The 18,971-nt window shown below is 55.6% G+C and overlaps 1 protein-coding gene across 1 annotated transcript; it reads left to right on the forward strand.

Moving 5' to 3' along the window:
- Positions 1–2,018: 2,018 nt before the first annotated feature.
- LOC137146684 (bifunctional epoxide hydrolase 2-like) lies at positions 2,019–18,222 on the forward strand. Its single transcript, XM_067538171.1, has 9 exons — positions 2,019–2,906; positions 4,578–4,689; positions 7,343–7,417; positions 9,852–9,894; positions 11,389–11,491; positions 12,452–12,521; positions 14,829–14,909; positions 15,449–15,507; positions 17,065–18,222. The coding sequence occupies exons 1-9, from the start codon at positions 2,878–2,880 to the stop codon at positions 17,147–17,149; spliced, it is 657 nt and encodes a 218-aa protein (XP_067394272.1). The 5' UTR covers positions 2,019–2,877; the 3' UTR covers positions 17,150–18,222.
- Positions 18,223–18,971: the final 749 nt, after the last annotated feature.

Genomic DNA, 18,971 nt, shown 5'->3' on the forward strand with positions numbered 1-18,971 from the left:
CCTGCCCTGCTGGTCCCCGCCCCGTGAGAGGTGGGAGGGGCAGTCTGTCTCCAAGACCCATTCCGGTTGTAACCTCTCAGCGGAGATCGCTAGTAAAGCGCCGCTTGTGACGGTGATTTTTGGTATGTCTGTTCTCCGGGGAGCTAGACTTTATCCCCCCAGTTCATTTCACGTCAGCCCCTGGATCCCAGCAGACGTGAAGCAGCATGGTTAGGGCATGGACTTGGGAGACCTGGTTTCAAGTCCTGGGCTCTGCCACAGATGTCTTGTGTGACCTTGGGCAAGTCACTTAGGTGCCTAAATACCTTTTGGGGATCTGGGCCTAACTCCCATTGATTTCGATAGGCATAAGGTACCTAAATAGTGCTGGGCCATTGTCCCTCTGCCTCAGTTTCCCATCTGTACTACGGGGATTATGGCCTTGCCCTGCCTCCCGGAGGGGTTGTGAGGAGAAATGCATAGAAGATTGTGAGGCGCTCAGATAGGAAGGGAGTAGAGGCAATGCAAGAACCTAAAGACTAGCAGAGATGAGGGGGCAGAATGGCAGCCTATGTTCATTTCTGCATCCAACCTCCTTTTAAATAGGCAGGCAGTGTTGTCCAATGGCTAGTGGGCTGGGTTCTTGTTCCACCTCTGCCACTGCTTGATTGTGGGATCTTGGGTGAGTCACTTTCTCTCTCTGCCTCAGTTTCCCATGTTAGGATACGGGTGCCTGTGTTTGTATTTGTGAAGTGCTGCAGGCGCTCTAGGTGAAAAGCCAAGTATTCTTTGTGAAAGGCAGTCGTGTTCTCCCCGTCCCTGCCGGGCGGCTGAGCTCCCCAGGTGGGTTCTGTCCCTTCTGAAGAAGCTCAGTTCTGCAGCAAGGCAGACGTGCGAAGGGGGGAGGTTCTGACCTGACCTGACTATCAGGACCCACAAATAAATAACGTTTAATCCGGGAGCGCGGCGGGTTGAGCTGTATCTTGTTCAAACAGATGCTGCTTCAAGGCAGGCGATGGCCCTTTCAAGTTAACACCGGGCCTGGCCAATCGAAACTGGAACAAATTACTTTCCTCGTCTAGCTGCCTGGCTGCTGCTTTGCAGTTTAGTGGCATCTCCTTGGAGCCAGGTTCCCTTTCCCGCTGACCTTCTGCCGCGGCATTGCCTGCCATGGCACCGTGAAGGCATTGTTTTAAGAGGTGGTGGGTAACAGCCATGCTTTGTTCTCACATAGCGCTTCCCATCTGTAGCTCTACAAAAGGAAGGCCGGTATCCCTAGCCCCATTATAGAGATGGAGACACTGAGGCACGTGACAGGGAAGCGAGTTGCCAAGACCGGTAGCAGAGCTGGGAATAGAACACAGGCTATCCCGACCTATTCCCCTGCCTCGTCCAAATCTGCTGGGAATCTATTCAGGTTAAACTGCAGTAAGCCACTCTCAAACCCCAGTAAGAGTTGCCCATGTCCCCTTTAGAACGGCTTTAACTAAATCAGTTTAAAGTCACACCTGTAGTTAGACCGTGCAGCTCAGTGCCTAGACCAGGCCTTACAGAACTAAGATGAAGAGCAGTTTAAATTGGATTAAGTGCGTTTACACTAGGGGTTTGCGCTGTTTAAATTGGTTTCTGCTGCTGCAAGTTTTCTTGCCTGACCTTCCATCTCTACCCAGTTTACCTACGTGTAACGGACACGGCTGCTTACATATCCGCTGCAAACTGGGCCACCTGATGTAAATGGAAGGGAGGCTAAATTCTTGTAAGTCACATGCCGAGAGACCCACGCAAAGCCGCTAACGGGAGGCGTGAGACGGCTTGAGTTAAAGCAGCCACTGAACTGCTTGGAGAAACGCCTTCTCCCATCTCCTTTGTAGGTTACATCGATCGGCTCCTTCACGCCTTGGTACGCCGCTGTCAGGAGGCCTAAGGGAGTCAGAGCATCAGAACCAGCTGACACCACGTTCCTTGTCCCCTTTAATCTGGCCCTTGGCCTTAGACTTGCCAGCCAGCTGGAGTCAGGAGAGCCCTTGGAAAAGACCCAGCGAACTCCAGCCTGCAGCTAATTGAATTGCAATTGGCCGCCTGCTTGTGGATTGGCGGGAGGGTGGCTCTGGTTCTTGCGCTGGCCCCCAGGCTGTGTGGCATCCGGGGCATCGTGACTGGAAATGGTCCCTGGCGATAGCAGGCTGGGTGCCCAGGGGTTTACGAGGTCACTAGCAGACTGGTTTTCCGCTCTGTGTGGGCTACTCAGCCTGCTGGCTTGGGAGCCTCGTGCAAACCAAGAACTCTGCGTCCTGTCTTTGCTGGCCGCGATCACCGTGGGGATGGGGCTAAATAGAACTGAGCGCGGGTGCAGCTACGGCGGCTTTCCCTGGAGCAGTAGATTCCCTTCTCCCTCGCTCTCCTGGAGAAACTGTCAGTGACCCTCCGCTCTCCTCCCCTCTGGGGCGGGGAGAGGAAAAACGGCAGCCGTCCATCCTGCGGCTGTATCTTTCGCCATCCTCCCCGGGCTGGGGAACAGTGAAGGTTGCCCAGCTCCCCAGTCCCTGGCCCATCCCTCCCCGGAGCACAGACCCCTGGGCTGGCGCAGAGCACACTGAATGGCTGGGGGGAGAGACGTTACCCCAGTGGCAGCTGAGCCCCGCTCTGCTCACTGGGGTGGTGGGGAGAGAGCTCCCAAAGGGCTCCCTGTCTCTGTGCCTGCTGGCGAGTGCTGGGTCGCCCTCCCGTGTCCCTGGCCACAGCCTCTTGTGCTCCCGCCGCCCTGGAAACCACATTTGCTCCCGGACACCACTAGCCCATTGACACGCTCAGTGACGCCTTCCCTCTCCTGTGCTTCTCTAGGGCATTTCCCAGGCAACGTTCATCGGCCATGACTGGGGTGGAAGCGTGGTGTGGAACATGTCCCTCTTCTACCCCGAGCGAGTGAGGTAAGTCACCCTTGGATCTCTCGCCTGTCATTTAACCTCAATGGGGGGGGATACCGTGTGCGGAGCTTTTGGACTTAGTTGGGTTTTTTAGTCTGTCCTGAAATGAGATGACTTTTGGAAGAAAACGCTGAGAAAATGCTCCCGATTCCGGCTAATGTGACCAGAAGATTTCTTCCTACCCCTGACCATGTAAATGATCAGCGCAGTCACCAGTTGAACACTTGAAAAAAAAATGTATTTGCTCAAAATTTGGTTAGAAGTGAGGGTCCGCTTGGAAAAATGTCAGCGTACAAAGTTGCCTTCGCTGATTCACCAGCTCTGCTCCCCGTTGTGTGTGTCAGTCAGAACTGCTCGTTTTCGGGGCAAAAGTTCGCTGGGTTTTTTTTTTGTTGGTTTTTTTCACTGCTTCCTCTCTTGGCCCTACAGGGCCAGCACCGCTCAGAGCGAGCGAGCTGGGTTCTCTTCCTCTCTGGGCATCCTCACTGGACCCGTTCACAAGCTTTACAGCCGTCTGCACGGTTCTGATCAGTTACGGCTGTACCAACTTGTGAAGACCTGGGGCTGCCCATGTCGCCCAGGCACCCAGTTTTCCCCACAGGACCTTTGTAACCGGTGGTCCCGTGTGAGAAGGGAAGTTCCCAGCATGACTCTGAGCCTAGCTTGACTTCCCAGTGCCGGCTATTGGAAGAGAACCTCTGCACTCAGACCGAGCGTGGCTGATGGAGTCACTGGGGCGTACCAGATGTGACCTGTTGAGGTTGCTTTTCAGACTAGAGCCGCACTAAACGCAGCTGGAGCTGGGGACAGGTGCCAGGTACCAGGTGCCCTGCAGACAGTTTCTCTGTTTAGCCACTGAACGAGCACAGCCGGAGCAGCCGCCCAGGGCGTTTCCTCTGCGCATTGTCCTGCCGATCTGCACCAACCTCTCGTCTTACATCCACCTCGAGAGATCAGAGCCTAACACACGTCGCCAGGGTTCCTAGAGCCTGAGTCAATTACTGGTGAATTACTCGGCCAGTCGTTGAAGCTGGATCTGGGACCAGCCTGCAGAAATGGGGTGGCAGTGGCTAGATCCTTAGTATATGGACCGAGGGGATCTGGGGATTCAGTGACCTCTTTCATTGGGCCATTGACCAGCGATGCTGCACCGCGGGAGAATGCTCTGGGTCTTGGGGAGTCTTAGACGGTGGAAATGGCTGTTGTTCTGTTTGGATCAATATGGTTATGACTGATACTTATGCCCGCTGAGGATCTCCTCCTCAACATGTTACTCCCAGGGCCTCAGGAGTAATAGGAGTGCTGGGTTCTGTTCTCAGTCTCCCCCGCCCCACTCTCCCCATGTGCTTCTCTCATTGCCCTCCCATCCCAGAAACCACGGCTCCGACAGACCTCTGCCTCCTCCAGCCTCCTTCACGGTGCAGTTCTCCGAAGGAAGGAATTCCACAGGCCGGAGACCCAAAGGGAGGGCCTGGAAATGGCCGTGTCTCGCTTCTCTCTGAAGCCTGCTCCTGGGCGACTTCCTGGCCCACGTAAACGCGGCTGTGCATGTGCAGCCCGATGCCAGCATGTGAATTCAGAGTGCGCTGTTTAAATGGGAGCGTCTCGCTTTTCGGTTGTAAACTGGGTCTGTCTTGGTCTCTCACTCTCTGCTTCCTGCTGCTGGTCTCCTAGGGCGGTGGCTGGCCTGAACACGCCCTACAAACCTGCCAACCCCGACGTGGATGTCATGGAGATGATCAAAGCCCATCCGGTGTTTGACTATCAGCTCTATTTCCAGGAGCCGGTGAGTACGCACCCATGGTGTAAATGTGGTCCATGGGTTCTAGTCTCCTGCCTGCCAGAGCTGTGATATTCGTGCATCAATAGGTAACTCTGCTGTGGGGGGGTTTCATGTGAGCCAGAGAGAGTCGGGGTTTTGCGCCCTGGTTCCCCCAAGAACACAGAGCTGCCAGGTAACAGGTTACCACGCGTGGACCTATGCCACGCTAATGGGCACGTGCTGTGGCCATAGGCAAAGGTCACTGGTAGGGGCTAGAGCTGGGGAAGGCTCCAGTTGGTCGTCTCAAGCACAGCCAAAGCATTGAAAGTTTCAAAGCTGCCAAGAAGCAAATCCAAAGTGGGTTCAGCAAAGGGCACGGTGGGATTGTCTTCATTCGGCCACTCTCCAACTATAGCTACCTTGACACTCCAGCGATGACCAGCTGGTAAGTCATAGAATATTAGGGTTGGCAGGGACCTCGGGAGGATCTAGTCCAACCTCCTGCTCAAAGCAGGACCAACCCCGACTAAATCATCCCAGCCAGGCCTTTGTCAAGCCAGGCCTTAAAAACCTCTGAGGACGGAGATTCCACCACCTCCCTAGGTAACCCATTCCAGTGCTTCACCACCCTCCTAGGGAAAAACTTCTTCCTAATGTCCAACCTACACCTCCCCAACTGCAACTTGAGACCATTGCTCCTTGTTCTGTCATCTGCCACCACTGAGAACAGCCTAGCTGCATCCTCCCTGGAACCCCCTTCAGGTAGTTAAAGGCTGCTATCAAATCCCCCCTCATTCTTCTCTTCTGCAGACTAAACAAGCCCAGTTCTCTCAGCCTCTCCTCACAAGTCATGTGCTCCAGGCCCCTCATCATTTTTGTTGCCCTCCGCTGGAGTCTCTCCAATTTATTCACGTCCTTCCTGTAGTGGGGGGCCCAAATCCGGACACAATACTCCAGATGTGGCCTCCCCAGTGCCGAATAGAGGGAATGATCACTGCCCTCGATCTGCTGGCAATGCAGCAGTGAACGGTCTATTCCTAAAAATCCCAGGAGGGCAGCATGGCTGAATGAGACAGCCTTTAACCACAGGCACAACCGCGCATTCAATACCTGGCTGTGTGAGCTGCGTCAGGCATCCTCTGCCTTGATAATTCAAGAGGCACCTTCATCGTTACAGCTCGCTCCTCTGTCCAGGAACAGCTCCTAGAACAAGCAGGCACTCTAACCTTTCTGAGCATCAAGTGTTTGCAAGGATCTGCCTGAGCCTCTTGGGTCTGCACAATATGCTCAGAAATCTGGGGTGTGTGTCTGCACATGTGGCTTTCTCTCTCTCTCTGCTTGTTTTAAATTGGCTATCATTTTATATGAAAAGCAAATTTCTAGTCTTTTCCCCAGGCATTGCTTACACCTCCAGTCCCTTCCTCCCCACCCCCATCACAGATTGTCCCTGCAGGACAGGCCAGAACCCCGCATTGTGTTTAACCCTCTCTTCCCCTGTTCTCACTGCACGTGCGAGTCTCCAGACTGGCCTTGGTACACAAGAGACATGCCCGCCGGCACGATACATCGTCGGCACTGATGGAGCTGTGGGGAACCTGCACACAAAAAAACTCACCCAGCCCCAAGGCTTGTGAACCTTTCCCCTTCTTTGGAGAGCATTTGGCTTTTCTCAGTGAATTCTTCTTCTAACGGGGGCTTCATTTTAACTGACCGCTCGTGAGAGCGAAAGCAGAACTGAAACGCAAACAGGGTTGTTAGATTAGTCCCAGCCGACAGCTCGGGCTAGTCAGCAGATTGCCAGCACAGAAAGCCGGTGCCCAAGATTATTGAGCGGCGTCTGCGGGATTTTAAGATAAAGTGTCTTTAAATGTGTCAGAGCCTCGCGCCTTTAGGTTGCCAGTTCAGACCCTGCCTGTGTTGGCGGTGGGAAGGGGCGTGGGAAGGTGTTGTCGGAGCTTTTCATGCTTTAAGTCACCAGCCGGATTGCAGCTCGCTGTGCCGGTGACCCGGCGTTCTCACGTCTGATGTCTGCTCGGCAGCCCCTACGTTAAATGAGTTGGGTGGGTCTCGAGCCGCTCCTTAGGGACGGATGTGTGTGTCACGACACCACGGTCACATCCGGCACCTTTGCCATTGATTCTCCTCCCGTGGGCCAAGCTGAGGACGCTGCGCCCGGACTCCTGGGTTCTGTTTCCAGCTTTGCCCCATGTCTGCCGCGTGACTTCACTTCTCTCCCCGTTCGTTCTCAGTGTACCTCCCTGTGAAGCGGGTGTGTCGCCTGGTGCCCTGGGGCGGGGTGAGAACGGTTGTGGGAGAGCTGGAGGTCCCTGGGGAGGTGGGGGGGACGTTGTGCTGCCTCTGCCCGTGCTGCACTGTGCCATGCGCCCATTTCACGTAGCTCGCTGAACGGCCGTTGGGGCCACCAGAGACCAAAGGGTCCATAGGTCCTGAGGACTCTGGTCCCCTGACCACAGCGAGCCGGGTTCTCCTAATGTAGCACTTCGCTGCCTTTTGAAAAGTCACCATCCTCACTGCGCTGTGAGTGAGCGAAAGGCCCCACTCCTGGGAAACCGGCGCCGTTCTCCCCTGCAGGCTTCTTCACCCTGAGCTGCCCGCCGGGCTCCGGGTCGTCCATGGAGAGAGCCATTGAAAGCGGCGCTTGCTGTGTCTCTTCCAGGGTGTGGCAGAGGCTGAGCTGGAGAAGGACCTGAGCAGGACGTTCAGTACCATGATCCGATCCATCTGGAAGGAGGTAGGGTGGGGCGTGCGGCTGGGCAGCGGGTGCCATGTGTGGTCTTTGCAGCATCGCTGGGGTCTGGAGGCGGGGGAGCGGAGGCTGAAGATCCAGTCCTGAACCCAAACAGCTGCTGTATTTGCAGCCAGGGAGCCTTATAACCCTGCAGATGAACATCCCCAAGGTTAACGCTGCTCCCATCTCTCTCCTCTGAGGCCTGGTTGGAAATTTGGGGGCTGGGTGGGGTCGGCATCAAGGCTCAGTCGGAAGTTTTGGCACCGTTGTCGTTACTCAACATCCCCCTTACCTCTTGCCCCTGCCTCCTCACCCCACAGACAGGGACTTGAAACTTTAGTGAGCTCCCCATTGCTCACTGTAGCAGCCCCTTACCCCAATATCTGCCACTCTATCCAACGGTGATGGACCCGCTGGATGTTTGGAGACCAATGTAGGCAGTTATAACATCAGTAGGTTTCAGAGTTAACAGCCTCCCTTGAGATGAACGAGGGTTTGTTCCCACCTCTCTTGCAGACAGCGTTTTGGGCTGTTGGCAGACGCAGACAGGCAGCAATGTGTTGGTTTACGTCCGTTTCATGTTCTGTTGTGGCTGGGGGTAGACTTGGTGCAGGGGGCCTGTGTCCCAACCTGAGCACTCTCCAAGGGTTATATCGGGTCTCAGTCTCTTTCTCCGAGCACGTCAATACAAATCACGTCATTAACCTAGAACGGAGGCAGTGAATATTTCTCAGCAGCTTCAGACCCAAAACCCTGACTAGAGCTTTGTTGTTTAAACAAACTCGACGTCTGGAAGGCAGAAGATTCGTAGTTAAGGTGTTTTAATCCCGGCTGAGCTGCTCACCCACCTGGGAGCCTTGGGCGGGTTGCCTGACTGCACTTTGCCCCCCGCCATCGATAACTCAGGAATGACGCTATCTACCTAGTATCCGGCGTCAATCCCGGGGGTGCTGTGGAGGGAGCCATATGCTGGAGGCAGGCGCGTGCGGCCCATCGTTGCTGCTCTTTGGCTTGGCTGCCGGGACCTTTGCAGCACAAATGGTGTAATAGTCCAGCCCCTGACGCTCCAGGGAGTGAGAGACGCCTGGGAATCGAGTCCAACTCTCCTGCCTGCCGCTGGGCCGTGGAGGGTGAGGAATGAAGTGGCGCGTGTTTTCCGGCCCAGTGGAGATGGACTGTGGTCCAACAGCAGCGTGGGGTGAGCGGGGGCAGCCGGCGAGTTACTGGGAGTCTCCTTCGCCCCAAACCCAGCAGCGCGTCTTGGCTGGGCCTGGCTGGGTTAGTCTCTGCGGTGTTAGCGTCTGCCAGCTCTGAGCCAGGCAGGCAAGCAAAGCCTTGGATAGGACTGTGCACGGCCCTGGCCAGGTCCTGAAAACCCAAGCAGCCCACTGACAAAGACCACCAGCCCCCATTGCTCGGAGCCAACCCTGCGCTGCGCTGGTCTGGCAGCTCCTGGCTTCGAAACGCCCCCGCAGGCCCCTTCCCATGGCGCTTCTGTGGCTGCGCTTGGTAGCAGAGCACGGCGGAGGCTCAGTGGCCCACAAAAGCACCTCAATCCTGAGCTCTGGAGAACCGTTCTCCAGCCTGGCCGGCCGCTTCCCCGCAGCGCCGAGTCGTCAGGGTGGATCCGTTCCCTGAATGGCCGGCCACGTTCCCAGGCTCATCAGCTTCCTCTTCAGGGGCTGCCCTCGCAGGCGATGGAGCCGGGGGCTTTCACGAGGAAGAAGCCTGCATGTGTGCAGAACCTGGCCTCTGTGTGGGGCAGAAACAGGGATGGAATCACTGTGAAAAGGCATTGAGTTGTTAAAGGGGTGGGGGGGAATCTTTAGTAAATTTCATGCCGGTGAAAGATGCCGGCCTGTTTGAAATCCCCTGAGAAGCTGGACAGGGCCCCACATTTAATGTCAGCCTGCCAGGGCCGGAGCTGTCCAGAATCCTCCCTGTGGGCCCACCCGCTCCCAGCCTGCCTCCTGTGCCCGCCTGAGAATCACAACCTGGCCCAGAGAACCGCTGGAAGCAGAGATGGGAACAGCCTGTGGGGCAGAGTCTGAAGGCAGGATTGTTCCCTACAGCACATTTCCTAGGGGCAGTGCGCACCCCTCCCCAGGGAGTCTGTTCCCCAGGCAGATCCCTCTCGCTGTCCCGGAGCTTGTCCCGACCTTCCTTCCTTCTGTGAATTTCTCCCCATTGCTCGCTACCCCCTTGGGTCCCCCTGAATCCTTCCTCTTCCACGCTTCTTCTATTTATGGGCTGTGCGCGTGCCCCCAAGCGCCCTCCCCTGGACCCTCACACTTTAGTTACTGCTCAGCCTAGCTGTGTGCACACAGCTCTTTTAATCCAGCCCCACAGATCAACCCCTGCAGCCGCGGAATTGTTTCCCTGGCATTTCTGCGGGGAGTTAATGACGTCCCATTAATTAGAGGCACTTCCCTTGCAGGACCAGCTCCCTGCTCTGCTCACCACCAGCGTCCAGGAGCGAGGTAAGGGTATGAAACGGGCTAGGTGGAAAGGGAGGGGTCCTCTCAGATTGATCACCCCATTTCCCCCCAATAACAAACCGACCTGGTGCCTTCTGGGAGGAGAGAGGCTGAGGTGAAGAAAGAAATAGCTCTTCTTTGCAAGCTGCTGGGGGGAAATCATAAACCAGGAGGGGGGGGGGGTGCTGAAATCCGTTAGCAAGTCTGAGAAACGCCTTTGAAGCTGCCCCTTTAATTACAAGCTGGGCAGCCGCAGGCACCCCTCGGCCAGGCCAGCGGGATGGAGCGGAGCAGCTGAATCTTAACGAGAGCCCGGCGGGCGTCTGTCTGTTTACAACTCCTCTCTCTCTCCTTTGGTTTCTTCCCTTCCTTGAAAATCCCCTGATGCACTGCTTGGTAGTAAAATCACCACTGCCGCGCCCGGCGCAGGGGCACTAGAATAGCAGCAGGGACACGCTTGCGTTGGGCATCGCCCCGTGGGGGCAAGGACCCCGATCCGGGACACGGACTCCTGCAACAACCGCCAGCAGAGATGCAGGGTCGGCCTGAGCACAGGGTCCCGGGTTACTTCTCCGGGCCCCGAGAGTTGGTCTGCAGGAGAAAGATGCCTGGGTGGGCCTTGAAGTCGGCTTCAAAGCCGACCTAGCGCGAGCCTCCGTGTGGGTTTCAGTTTGAGGATCGTCTCTGGGTTCAGCTGGAAGCTGTTCTCCAGCCACGTGAGCGGAACTGAAATCAATGAGTCTCTCGCCGAAACAACCCAGACTCGCAGCGCCATGGAGCCTCGGCCCAGCCTTTGGGGCCAGTTTAACGATGCGTTTAACATCACGCCGGGAGCGCTACCAGGACCGTGTTCTCCTCTGGCCACGCCCCGGCTGCGGGGGAGACTGGTGTGACCCCCCCCGGTACCGATAAATACCATGACAGTGGTGTGCTAGCTGCAGTGAGTTTGTCAGGCCTCTGCGGAGTTGCTGTTGCAGAACAGAGAACCCTTTGCCAGTTAGCACCGATGGGCCTGTGCGCCCCTGCGGCCGGTGGGCCAAGCACCTCAGGCTCTGGTGCATGAAGTCGAGGCACCTAAATCCACGTCGAAGCGCCTAAATAAGCGGCGTTCCCGTCACCGGCACTGAGCACGCTCAGCCTTCAGCGGGAGCTGCAGCTGCCAAGCGCCTTGGGAAAGGAGGCGGCTCATTTAGCAGCTGAAATGTCGGGTTGGGAGCCCGAACTCCTGGGCTGGCAGGAAACTCGCACCCCATTCCCCTTGTCCCCCCACCCCCCCCATCACCACAAGGCTCCCCCCTCATTGGCCTGAATCCCATTCGTGGCGTGTCACTCAGCTTTCAAACTCAGGCTGGGTAGAGGGTGGGCGCGGGGCATCTCCGGAGGCACTTTGCAACCCTTTGCTGTTTGCTGGAGCCGCGCACTTGGGGCCGTGCACAGCCCATCTCTTCCGCGGCGTTGGCAACAGATGTTCTCCCCTCCCCTCTGCTCTCTCTGCAGGCGGGCTGCTGGTTGGCATGCCGGACGACCCACCTCCGAGCCAGATCCTAGCGGGAGCGGATCTCCAGTACTTCATCCAGCGGTACAAAACGTCTGGCTTCAGGTAAAAGCTAACGTAGAGAACAAGCGAGAGCCTGCGGCGCTGGGGAGGGGGAGGCGATGGAGGCTCTGACTGGGATATTGCCAGGGAAGTTGTTCCAAGGCCCGCGGCTGTTTCATTTGTGAACCAGCCACTCCCCGACGGGCCTGGGGCTCTTGCAAATCTCCCCACTGCTGGAGGCAGGCGTGCCCGGCTGGGGGCTAGCCCCTGTTCCCAGCTCGATCCCACGATCAACGACCGTAGAAAGTGCAGCTAAGAGGGCTGGGGGCCGGCCCAGGGATGGCAAGGAAATCCCAGATCAGCCAAACCCTTGGCCCCCGGTTCAGCTGTGCCTCCCCAGGGAATGCAGCCCCACAGAACTTCTCAGCGATCCCGAGTGAAGATTTAATTCCCTCCCCACTTTCCACTCTATTCAGTACTGGCAAGGCCACATTTGGAGTATTGTGTCCAGTTTTGGGCCCCCCACTATAACAAGGACGTGGAGAAGTTAGAGAGAGTCCAGCGGAGGGCAACAAAAATGATGAGGGGGCTGGAGCACAAGACTTATGAGGAGAGGCTGAGGGAACTAGGCTTGTTTAGTCTGCAGAAGAGAAGAATGAGGGGGGATTTGATAGCAGCCTTTAACTATCTGAAAGGGGGTTCCAGGGAGGATGGGGCTAGGCTGTTCTCAGTGGTGGCAGATGACAGAACAAGGAGCAACGGTCTCAAGTTGCAGTTGGGGAGGTCTAGGTTGGATATTAGGAAAATGTTTTTCACTAGGAAGGTGGTGAAGCACTGGAATGGGTTACCTAGGGAGGTGGTGGAATCTCCATCTTTAGAGGTTTTTAAGCTGCAGTTTGACAAAGCCCTGGCTGGGATGATATAGCTGAGGTTAGTCCTGCTTTGAGCAGGGGGTTGGACTAGATACCTCCTGAGCTCCCTGCCACCCCTCATCTTCTAGGATTCTCTGATTCTCTCCCTTAGGAGACCGTTGAACTGGTACCGGAACATGCGAGCCAACTGGCAGTGGAACCTCTCTGCAAAAAACAAGAAGGTCAGAGCGGATCCTAGCCCCGCTGTCCCTTGCCGGCTGTTGCTGGCCTTGGGTAGGAGCTGGGCTAGCCTTCTCCATCCCGAAGCCGGGGGCGCACGGACATGGGGGAACAGGCCGAGAGCAGCCAGTGGTGCCAGCTTGGTAACGGGCAGGGCTCAGCTGTCCTCCCTCTAACACGAAAAGAGGCTGGCGGGCGCGTCGTGATCCGGCGTCTGGAATGGCTGTGTTCCCTTGATCCTGTGCCAGGGGAAGTGTGGGCGAAGGGCAGGGTGCCCTTTTGTGGCACCCCCCCCCATGTGGGAGCCTGGCCTGGGGACCTTGTGGGGCTGGGGGTCGTCCCCACTTAGGGAATCCCCAGCAGTTGGGATTGAGACCTACCCCCCTCCCCCCATCCTCCTTCAGTACGCCCCACGACGTGAATGGGCAGCTTCTTCCTTCTCAGCCCCCAGGCGCACCTGGGACGCCGTTGTACCTGGTCCCGCAGGGCCGCCTTTGCACCTGTGAAAGGAAAAGCTTCCCCGGGGCGGGAGTAGGGGGCTGTGGACAAAAACACCTGGCGTCAGCGATCCTCTGCCGGCCAGGAGCAGGACGGGGTGATCCCGTGGGTCTACGTCAGCTCTTGTCTTCTGTGGTGCAGATCCCTCTTCCAGAGGACAGATCTGTCAAGGTGTTTCCATGCCTGCTTCTCATGGGGGGAGCCACCAAAATGCTTTTTAAACATCTGGCCCTTCCCCCCGCCCAGCAGGATTTGAACAGCCCTAGACTTGCTCTCAGCAGTTCCCAGAGTGCCCTGCCGCGGTGCCGGCGGTGTCCTGCCCTTCCTGCTTTCACTTATTCCCCACACCGGAACGTGGGGGCAGGCGCCGCTGTGCTCGGAAGACCGGGAATCTGCCCCCGCGTAGCCCTTTTCCTCCTGAGATCAAGGGGCTTTACAGAGCTGGGGAAACTGAGGCACAGAGTACTGAGGTGGCATGAGCAAGGTGTCTCAGTAGACCAATGGGCTAGGCAGAAGTCCTTATACGCTAACCACTCAGCAATGCTGCCTTCGCAATGGGCACTGACCAGTTACCCAGCTGGCTGGAGCAGGGACTGAGGCTCAGACATTCTTTGGCTCCGTGACCTCACTTCATTTTCAGTCTCAATTAACACAAACGAGAACTCTTGGGCCAGTGGGCAGCCTCCAGCCAAGGACTCTTCCTGCCCTGCCGCTGAGCTGGGGTATTGAGTGACTCACTCGTGATTTATAGCAGACAGTGGCCATGTTGTGTCCGTTCTCCCTCGCCCCCAGGGCAGTGTGTGACGGGCACGTCTCTCTAGGGTTCTGGTCCCGCTTGCACCATTCCTGCCCTGCTCTCTCTGCGTTAGCAGTTACCCTGGAGAATTCAGAGAAGAGGGACAGGAAAAGCTCATTAGATCCCACCTATTCCATCCGTCCAGCTGTTTTCTCGGGGCCGCTTACGCAGGAGGCCAGGCTAGATGGTCATCGTGGTCTCAGATCTAGGAATGATTGCTTTGGGCCATGGCAGAATTGCTCTATGCGGTCTGTTCGCTGGGGCTACGTCTGGAACGACCACAGTACTTGGACGGGCAGAAATTGTCCTAACTGGGGTAGTTCTGCAGGGTTCCTCTCTAGAGTAACCCGAGTGCCTGTGCGCCTCCGGGAGGGTGATCTCCTGTACAGCAGAGCAGAGATGCCTGCTGAGGTCCCAACACGTAGGGGCTGGAGCCTGTAGCTCTCCATGCACTGGATTAACTGGGGTTGAAATTCAAGTGTGGTTACCTGCCGCGGAGCAGCTGCAACAGGCTCTGGGGCTCCCCTTCTTCAGGAGTTTCATGTGCACCGTTGCGTGTGGCCTTTGGCAGTGCATCGTTACCTTGGGGGCGGTGGGGAGGAGTCAGGGAGGCGGACAGCCAGTCAGCGGACCTGCCACTTCTCCGCACACCCTGCTTGCTGCCCGAGGCAGCCCCCGGGATGCCCAACTCCTGTCCCTGCCTGTTGCTCGGGGCTGTGGTCTGAGAGCAATCCACTCTTCCTAGCCGTGTTCCCGACCCCGTCCTCGCAGATCTGGGCATCTAAGGTGGTGCAGCTGTCCATACAGTGAACAAGGAAGCTGCCACGTAGCCGCCCTTCTTGTCCACACAGCCCCCGCTCAGCCCACTCCCCTGGATGCTATGTGAGCCTGCTGCACGCGGCACTGCTGGGAACGGCGATTGATCGCTGCCAAGCTGGGGACGGAGATTGTTTAAAGAGTGGAAGATTTGCTATGGGGGCATCTCCTTTCCTAGCCCTGTCTCTGTCCCCCGCAGATCCTGGTCCCAGCTTTGATGGTTACCGCTGGGAAGGACGCTGTTCTCCATCCTAAACTGAGTAAAGGCATGGAGGAGTGGGTAAGTGATGGGTGTTAGCCACCCTGATAAGACACTGCCCCACGCCGTTACCCAGCACAGCCAGGGGGATACGTCCGTTCCCTAGGACTCCATCCCAGTTCCATGCATCCCTCGTACTGGATCATACGTCACAGGTGAAGCAGCTGTGCAGAGCTGACAGTAGCAGGACGTCCTCGAAGCAAAGCCTGCAGCTGCCTTTAATAACGAGTGCTTAACTCCCACGAGCGGCGCATGCCGAGAAGTCGAGAAGGGCGATCACATCTCCTGCGTCAGGCCATGCGCAGGGGGCAGGGCAGAACTCTCTCCTACCCGGGAAAAGCAGCACACACCTGGCCACGTCCACTAGGGCTGGGAGTTGATCTTCCTCTCACGCATCAGGAATTGGCCACCACTGGTGTCCTGGGGCCAGGCTGGGTGGGTCTGATCTGATGGGGCAGGTCCTAAGTTGCAATCTTTTCTAAAAGCCTCTGTACCCTTGGGGAGCGTGGCAGCATCTGGGGCGTGAAACAGGGTCTTTGTTCCTGTCCGTTTCCTTCCAGATTCCCCAGCTGAGCCGGAGGCACATTGAAGAGTGTGGACACTGGACTCAGATGGAAAGGTACCGTATGGACGGCGGGGAGGGGCGAGGAATTGCTAGCTTTTAAAGTCCCGTCTTCAACAACCGCTGGGGTCCTGAATGTCATCGGTGCTTCGAACCGGCTCTTGCTCCAGTGCCCTGGGTGCACGGAGCGAGCTTTGGACCAGTGTAAATAGGCGTGGCGAGGGAGTCGGGGCGCGCCGCGGCTGGCTGGCTTTGATGATGACCGAGAACACTTGTAGTGCTGAAAGCAAAGCTAGTAAGGGCAGTCAGCTCTCGTGCTATCATCCGTGAACGGATTCGCCTGCATAGATCACTGAGGATTATCCCCCCATCGCAAAGGATGAAGCCTTGTATAATTAGCTAGGTGGATTAGTGGCTTTTAACACTTCCTCTGAAGTGGTAAATACGATGGAGGGGGGGATCGGATACAGAGTGACCTAGACAAATTGGAGGATTGGGTCAAAAGAAATCTGATGAGGTTCAACAAGGACAAGTGCAGAGTCCTGCACTTGGGACAGAAGAATCCCATGCACAGCTATAGACTGGGGACCAACGAGCTAGGCAGCAGTTCTGCAGAAAAGAACCTGGGGGTTACAGTGGATAAGAAGCTGGATATGAGTCAGCAGTGTGCCCTGCTTGCCAAAAAGGCTAATAGCATATTGGGCTGCATTAGGAGGAGCATTGCGAGCAGATCGCGGGAAGTGATTATTCCCCTCTATTTGGCACTGGGGAGGCCACATCTGGAGTATTGTGTCCAGTTTTGAGCCCCCACTATAGGAAGGATGTGGAAAAATTGGAGAGAGAATCCAGTGGAGGGCAATGAAAATGATGAGGGGGCTGGAGCACAAGACTTCTGAGGAGAGGCTGAGGGAGCTAGGCTTGTTTAGTCTGCAGAAGAGAAGAATGAGGGGGGATTTGATAGCAGCCTTTAACTACCTGAAAGGGGGTTCCAGGGAGGATGGAGCTAGGCTGTTCTCAGTGGTGGCAGATGACAGAACAAGGAGCAATGGTCTCAAGTTGCAGGGGGGAGATCTAGGTTGGATATTAGGAAAAAGTTTTGCCCTAGGAGGGTGGTGAAGCACTGGAATGGGTTACCTAGGGAGGTGGTAGAATCTCCATCTTTAGAGATTTTTAAGCTTTGGCTTGACAAAGCCCTGGCTGGGATGATTTAGTCGGAGTTGGTCCTGCTTTGAGCCGGGGGTGGGACTTGGTACGATGTTTTGATTGAAAAATTATAACAACAAAATAATTAACGTTCTAATTAGTCAAAAAGGCATTTTGGGTCAAATTTGCAGCCTGTTCTAACTGGCAGCCTGCATTTCCCCCATGTTAATTTCACCTCGTTACCGCCAGTTGTTAATAAAATGTAGCATTTTCTTCTACACTTTCCGTGGGACATAAGATACAGTTCCCAACAGCAAACCCGGACAGCTGCGAGATCTGTTAGGCTTCCTCCATTTCCAGGGGAGATTGTGCCGTAGCCTAAGTCTTTGGGATCTGAAAGCTAGGCTGGAGAAAGCACAGGAAGGAGCAGTCCCAGCTACACAACTTCATGGGGTGTGCTTTCTTTTCCAGGCCAGCTGCTCTGAATAAGATCCTCATCGAGTGGCTGGAGGATGTTCACGACAAGGCTTTGCTGCAGAGGATTTCGAAACTCTGAGTTTGTCCTTGGAAGATTTCAGCCTCCAACTTCCTGCTTCATTGGAGTGTCTTGCTCCTTGTGCGTTGGTTTGGGTCCTGTCAGTTTCATACTCGGTGCAGCTGCACTCTGACAGGCTCAGTTTTGCCTCTGGGTGTTTGTCTGCAAGCTGGCCAGTGGGAAAAGGTGCAGTAGTCCAGGCTGAGCGAGCCACATCCAGGCAGATAACTGCCTTTTTTGCACTTGCATCTGAATGCAACTGTCTGGGCAAGGGGTTTTAGCACTAAGTTGTGATTTGGGGCGGGTCGTTCCCTGAATGTGTTGTGAGATAAAATGCCGATGTTTCCTAGCAAACAAGGAGGCCAGATGGAAGTCTCAAAGCTGCAGAGAGCAGTAAGCACACAGTGTCGTGATATATTTAGCAAATCATTTAAACTGCAGAAAGAGAGGGGGGAATATTCCTTGGCTAGGAAGTGACTGAACTTTTCAATCCAGAAACCGAGCATAGCGGGGCAGGATGACTTCTCAAGCATCTCCGGCATCAGCAGCTAATTTAGTTATTATTCATACCGAGCCACTCATCTGAAATCCTGTGCATAGTTTATGAGGTTCAGCGTCCATGTGTGGCACCAGACTGCTCCCTCTGGGTTTGGATCGGCTTGCAGCCCACACGGAAGAGGCCTGTTTTCTAGTTCAGACACGGCCAATACCTTGGCGCTAGCAGGTGAGCGGAGGAGTTTTTGTCCCAAGATAGTTGAAATCTCCTGAAAGGAGCTGCCGGTGTTTGATGTCCACCATCCAGATTGGAGAACAGTCCATCCTCACCCGGCCTCACGTCCAGACCTTGGACCCTGGCCAACCGCTGAAGTCCTGACCTAAGCGCTGCCTTGCTTGGCGACCAGCGTTAATTGTTATGGTGATCGAGGCTTTTGTTGTCCATTGATCCTGTCCCTTAAGCTGTAAATTGAGGTTGTAATGGGGGGTTGCTGGATACTAATAACTCTTTTTATACTGCTTTGGAAACCAGCTTCTGCCTTTATCATTTCGAGAATCTTTTGTAAAGCAATCTGCAATAAAACCCAGCCTTGCTCTCCCTGGAGTCCAGTGTTCTTCCGAGCGGCGGCAGGTTGTGTTCGTGCTGGTGGAGATTCTTTGCGGGGCCGTTACAGGGGACCCAGAAACACAGCCCCAGTTTGTGTCACACATTGATCTCTCTCTCTCTCTCACACACACACACACACACTCACACACACACACACACACACACACACACACACACACACACACACAATATTACCATACTTAGCAAGTTATAACTTCTCTGCTGTTACCTTACGTGGCATATCTTATAAGAGCCCTTGCAATCTTACAGTATTGATATCAATACTATTACAAATGGTCATCCATGCTTCATCCAGCATCACAGCTCTCTCCTCAGCGCTGTAGTATTTAAGTACCTTCGAGCAACGTATTAAGTAGGGTGCTTGACACCTGACCTGGGGCGGTCTCTCTGATCCAGCTAGACACCGCATTAGAAGCAGTCGGGGGGTTATCAGATTAAAGTCATCCTAAGGAGACCCAGGCATTAAGGCTCCGATCCTCAAAGATATTTAGGGTCCTAATTTCTATTGATTTCAATGGACGTTAGGAGCCTAAATCCCCTTGAGGGTATGGGCCCCAAGTGCCTGCCCAGAGGCAGTCAGCGAAGATATGCAATGTCAGAGGGGCGAGCCAGAGAGTGGCTCCTTTCTGACGTTCCTTTGCCACAAGAAAGCCTGGGGGTGTGCCGCCGCCCATGGAGAATGCCAGCACAGGGAGCCTGTCACCGCAGGGTGCTAGGAGG

The sequence above is a fragment of the Emydura macquarii genome, unplaced genomic scaffold, assembly GCF_026122565.2.
Source record: "Emydura macquarii macquarii isolate MOO-44397 ecotype Brisbane River unplaced genomic scaffold, CSIRO-AGI_Emac_v2 contig_456, whole genome shotgun sequence".
Lineage (NCBI taxonomy): Eukaryota > Metazoa > Chordata > Testudines > Chelidae > Emydura > Emydura macquarii.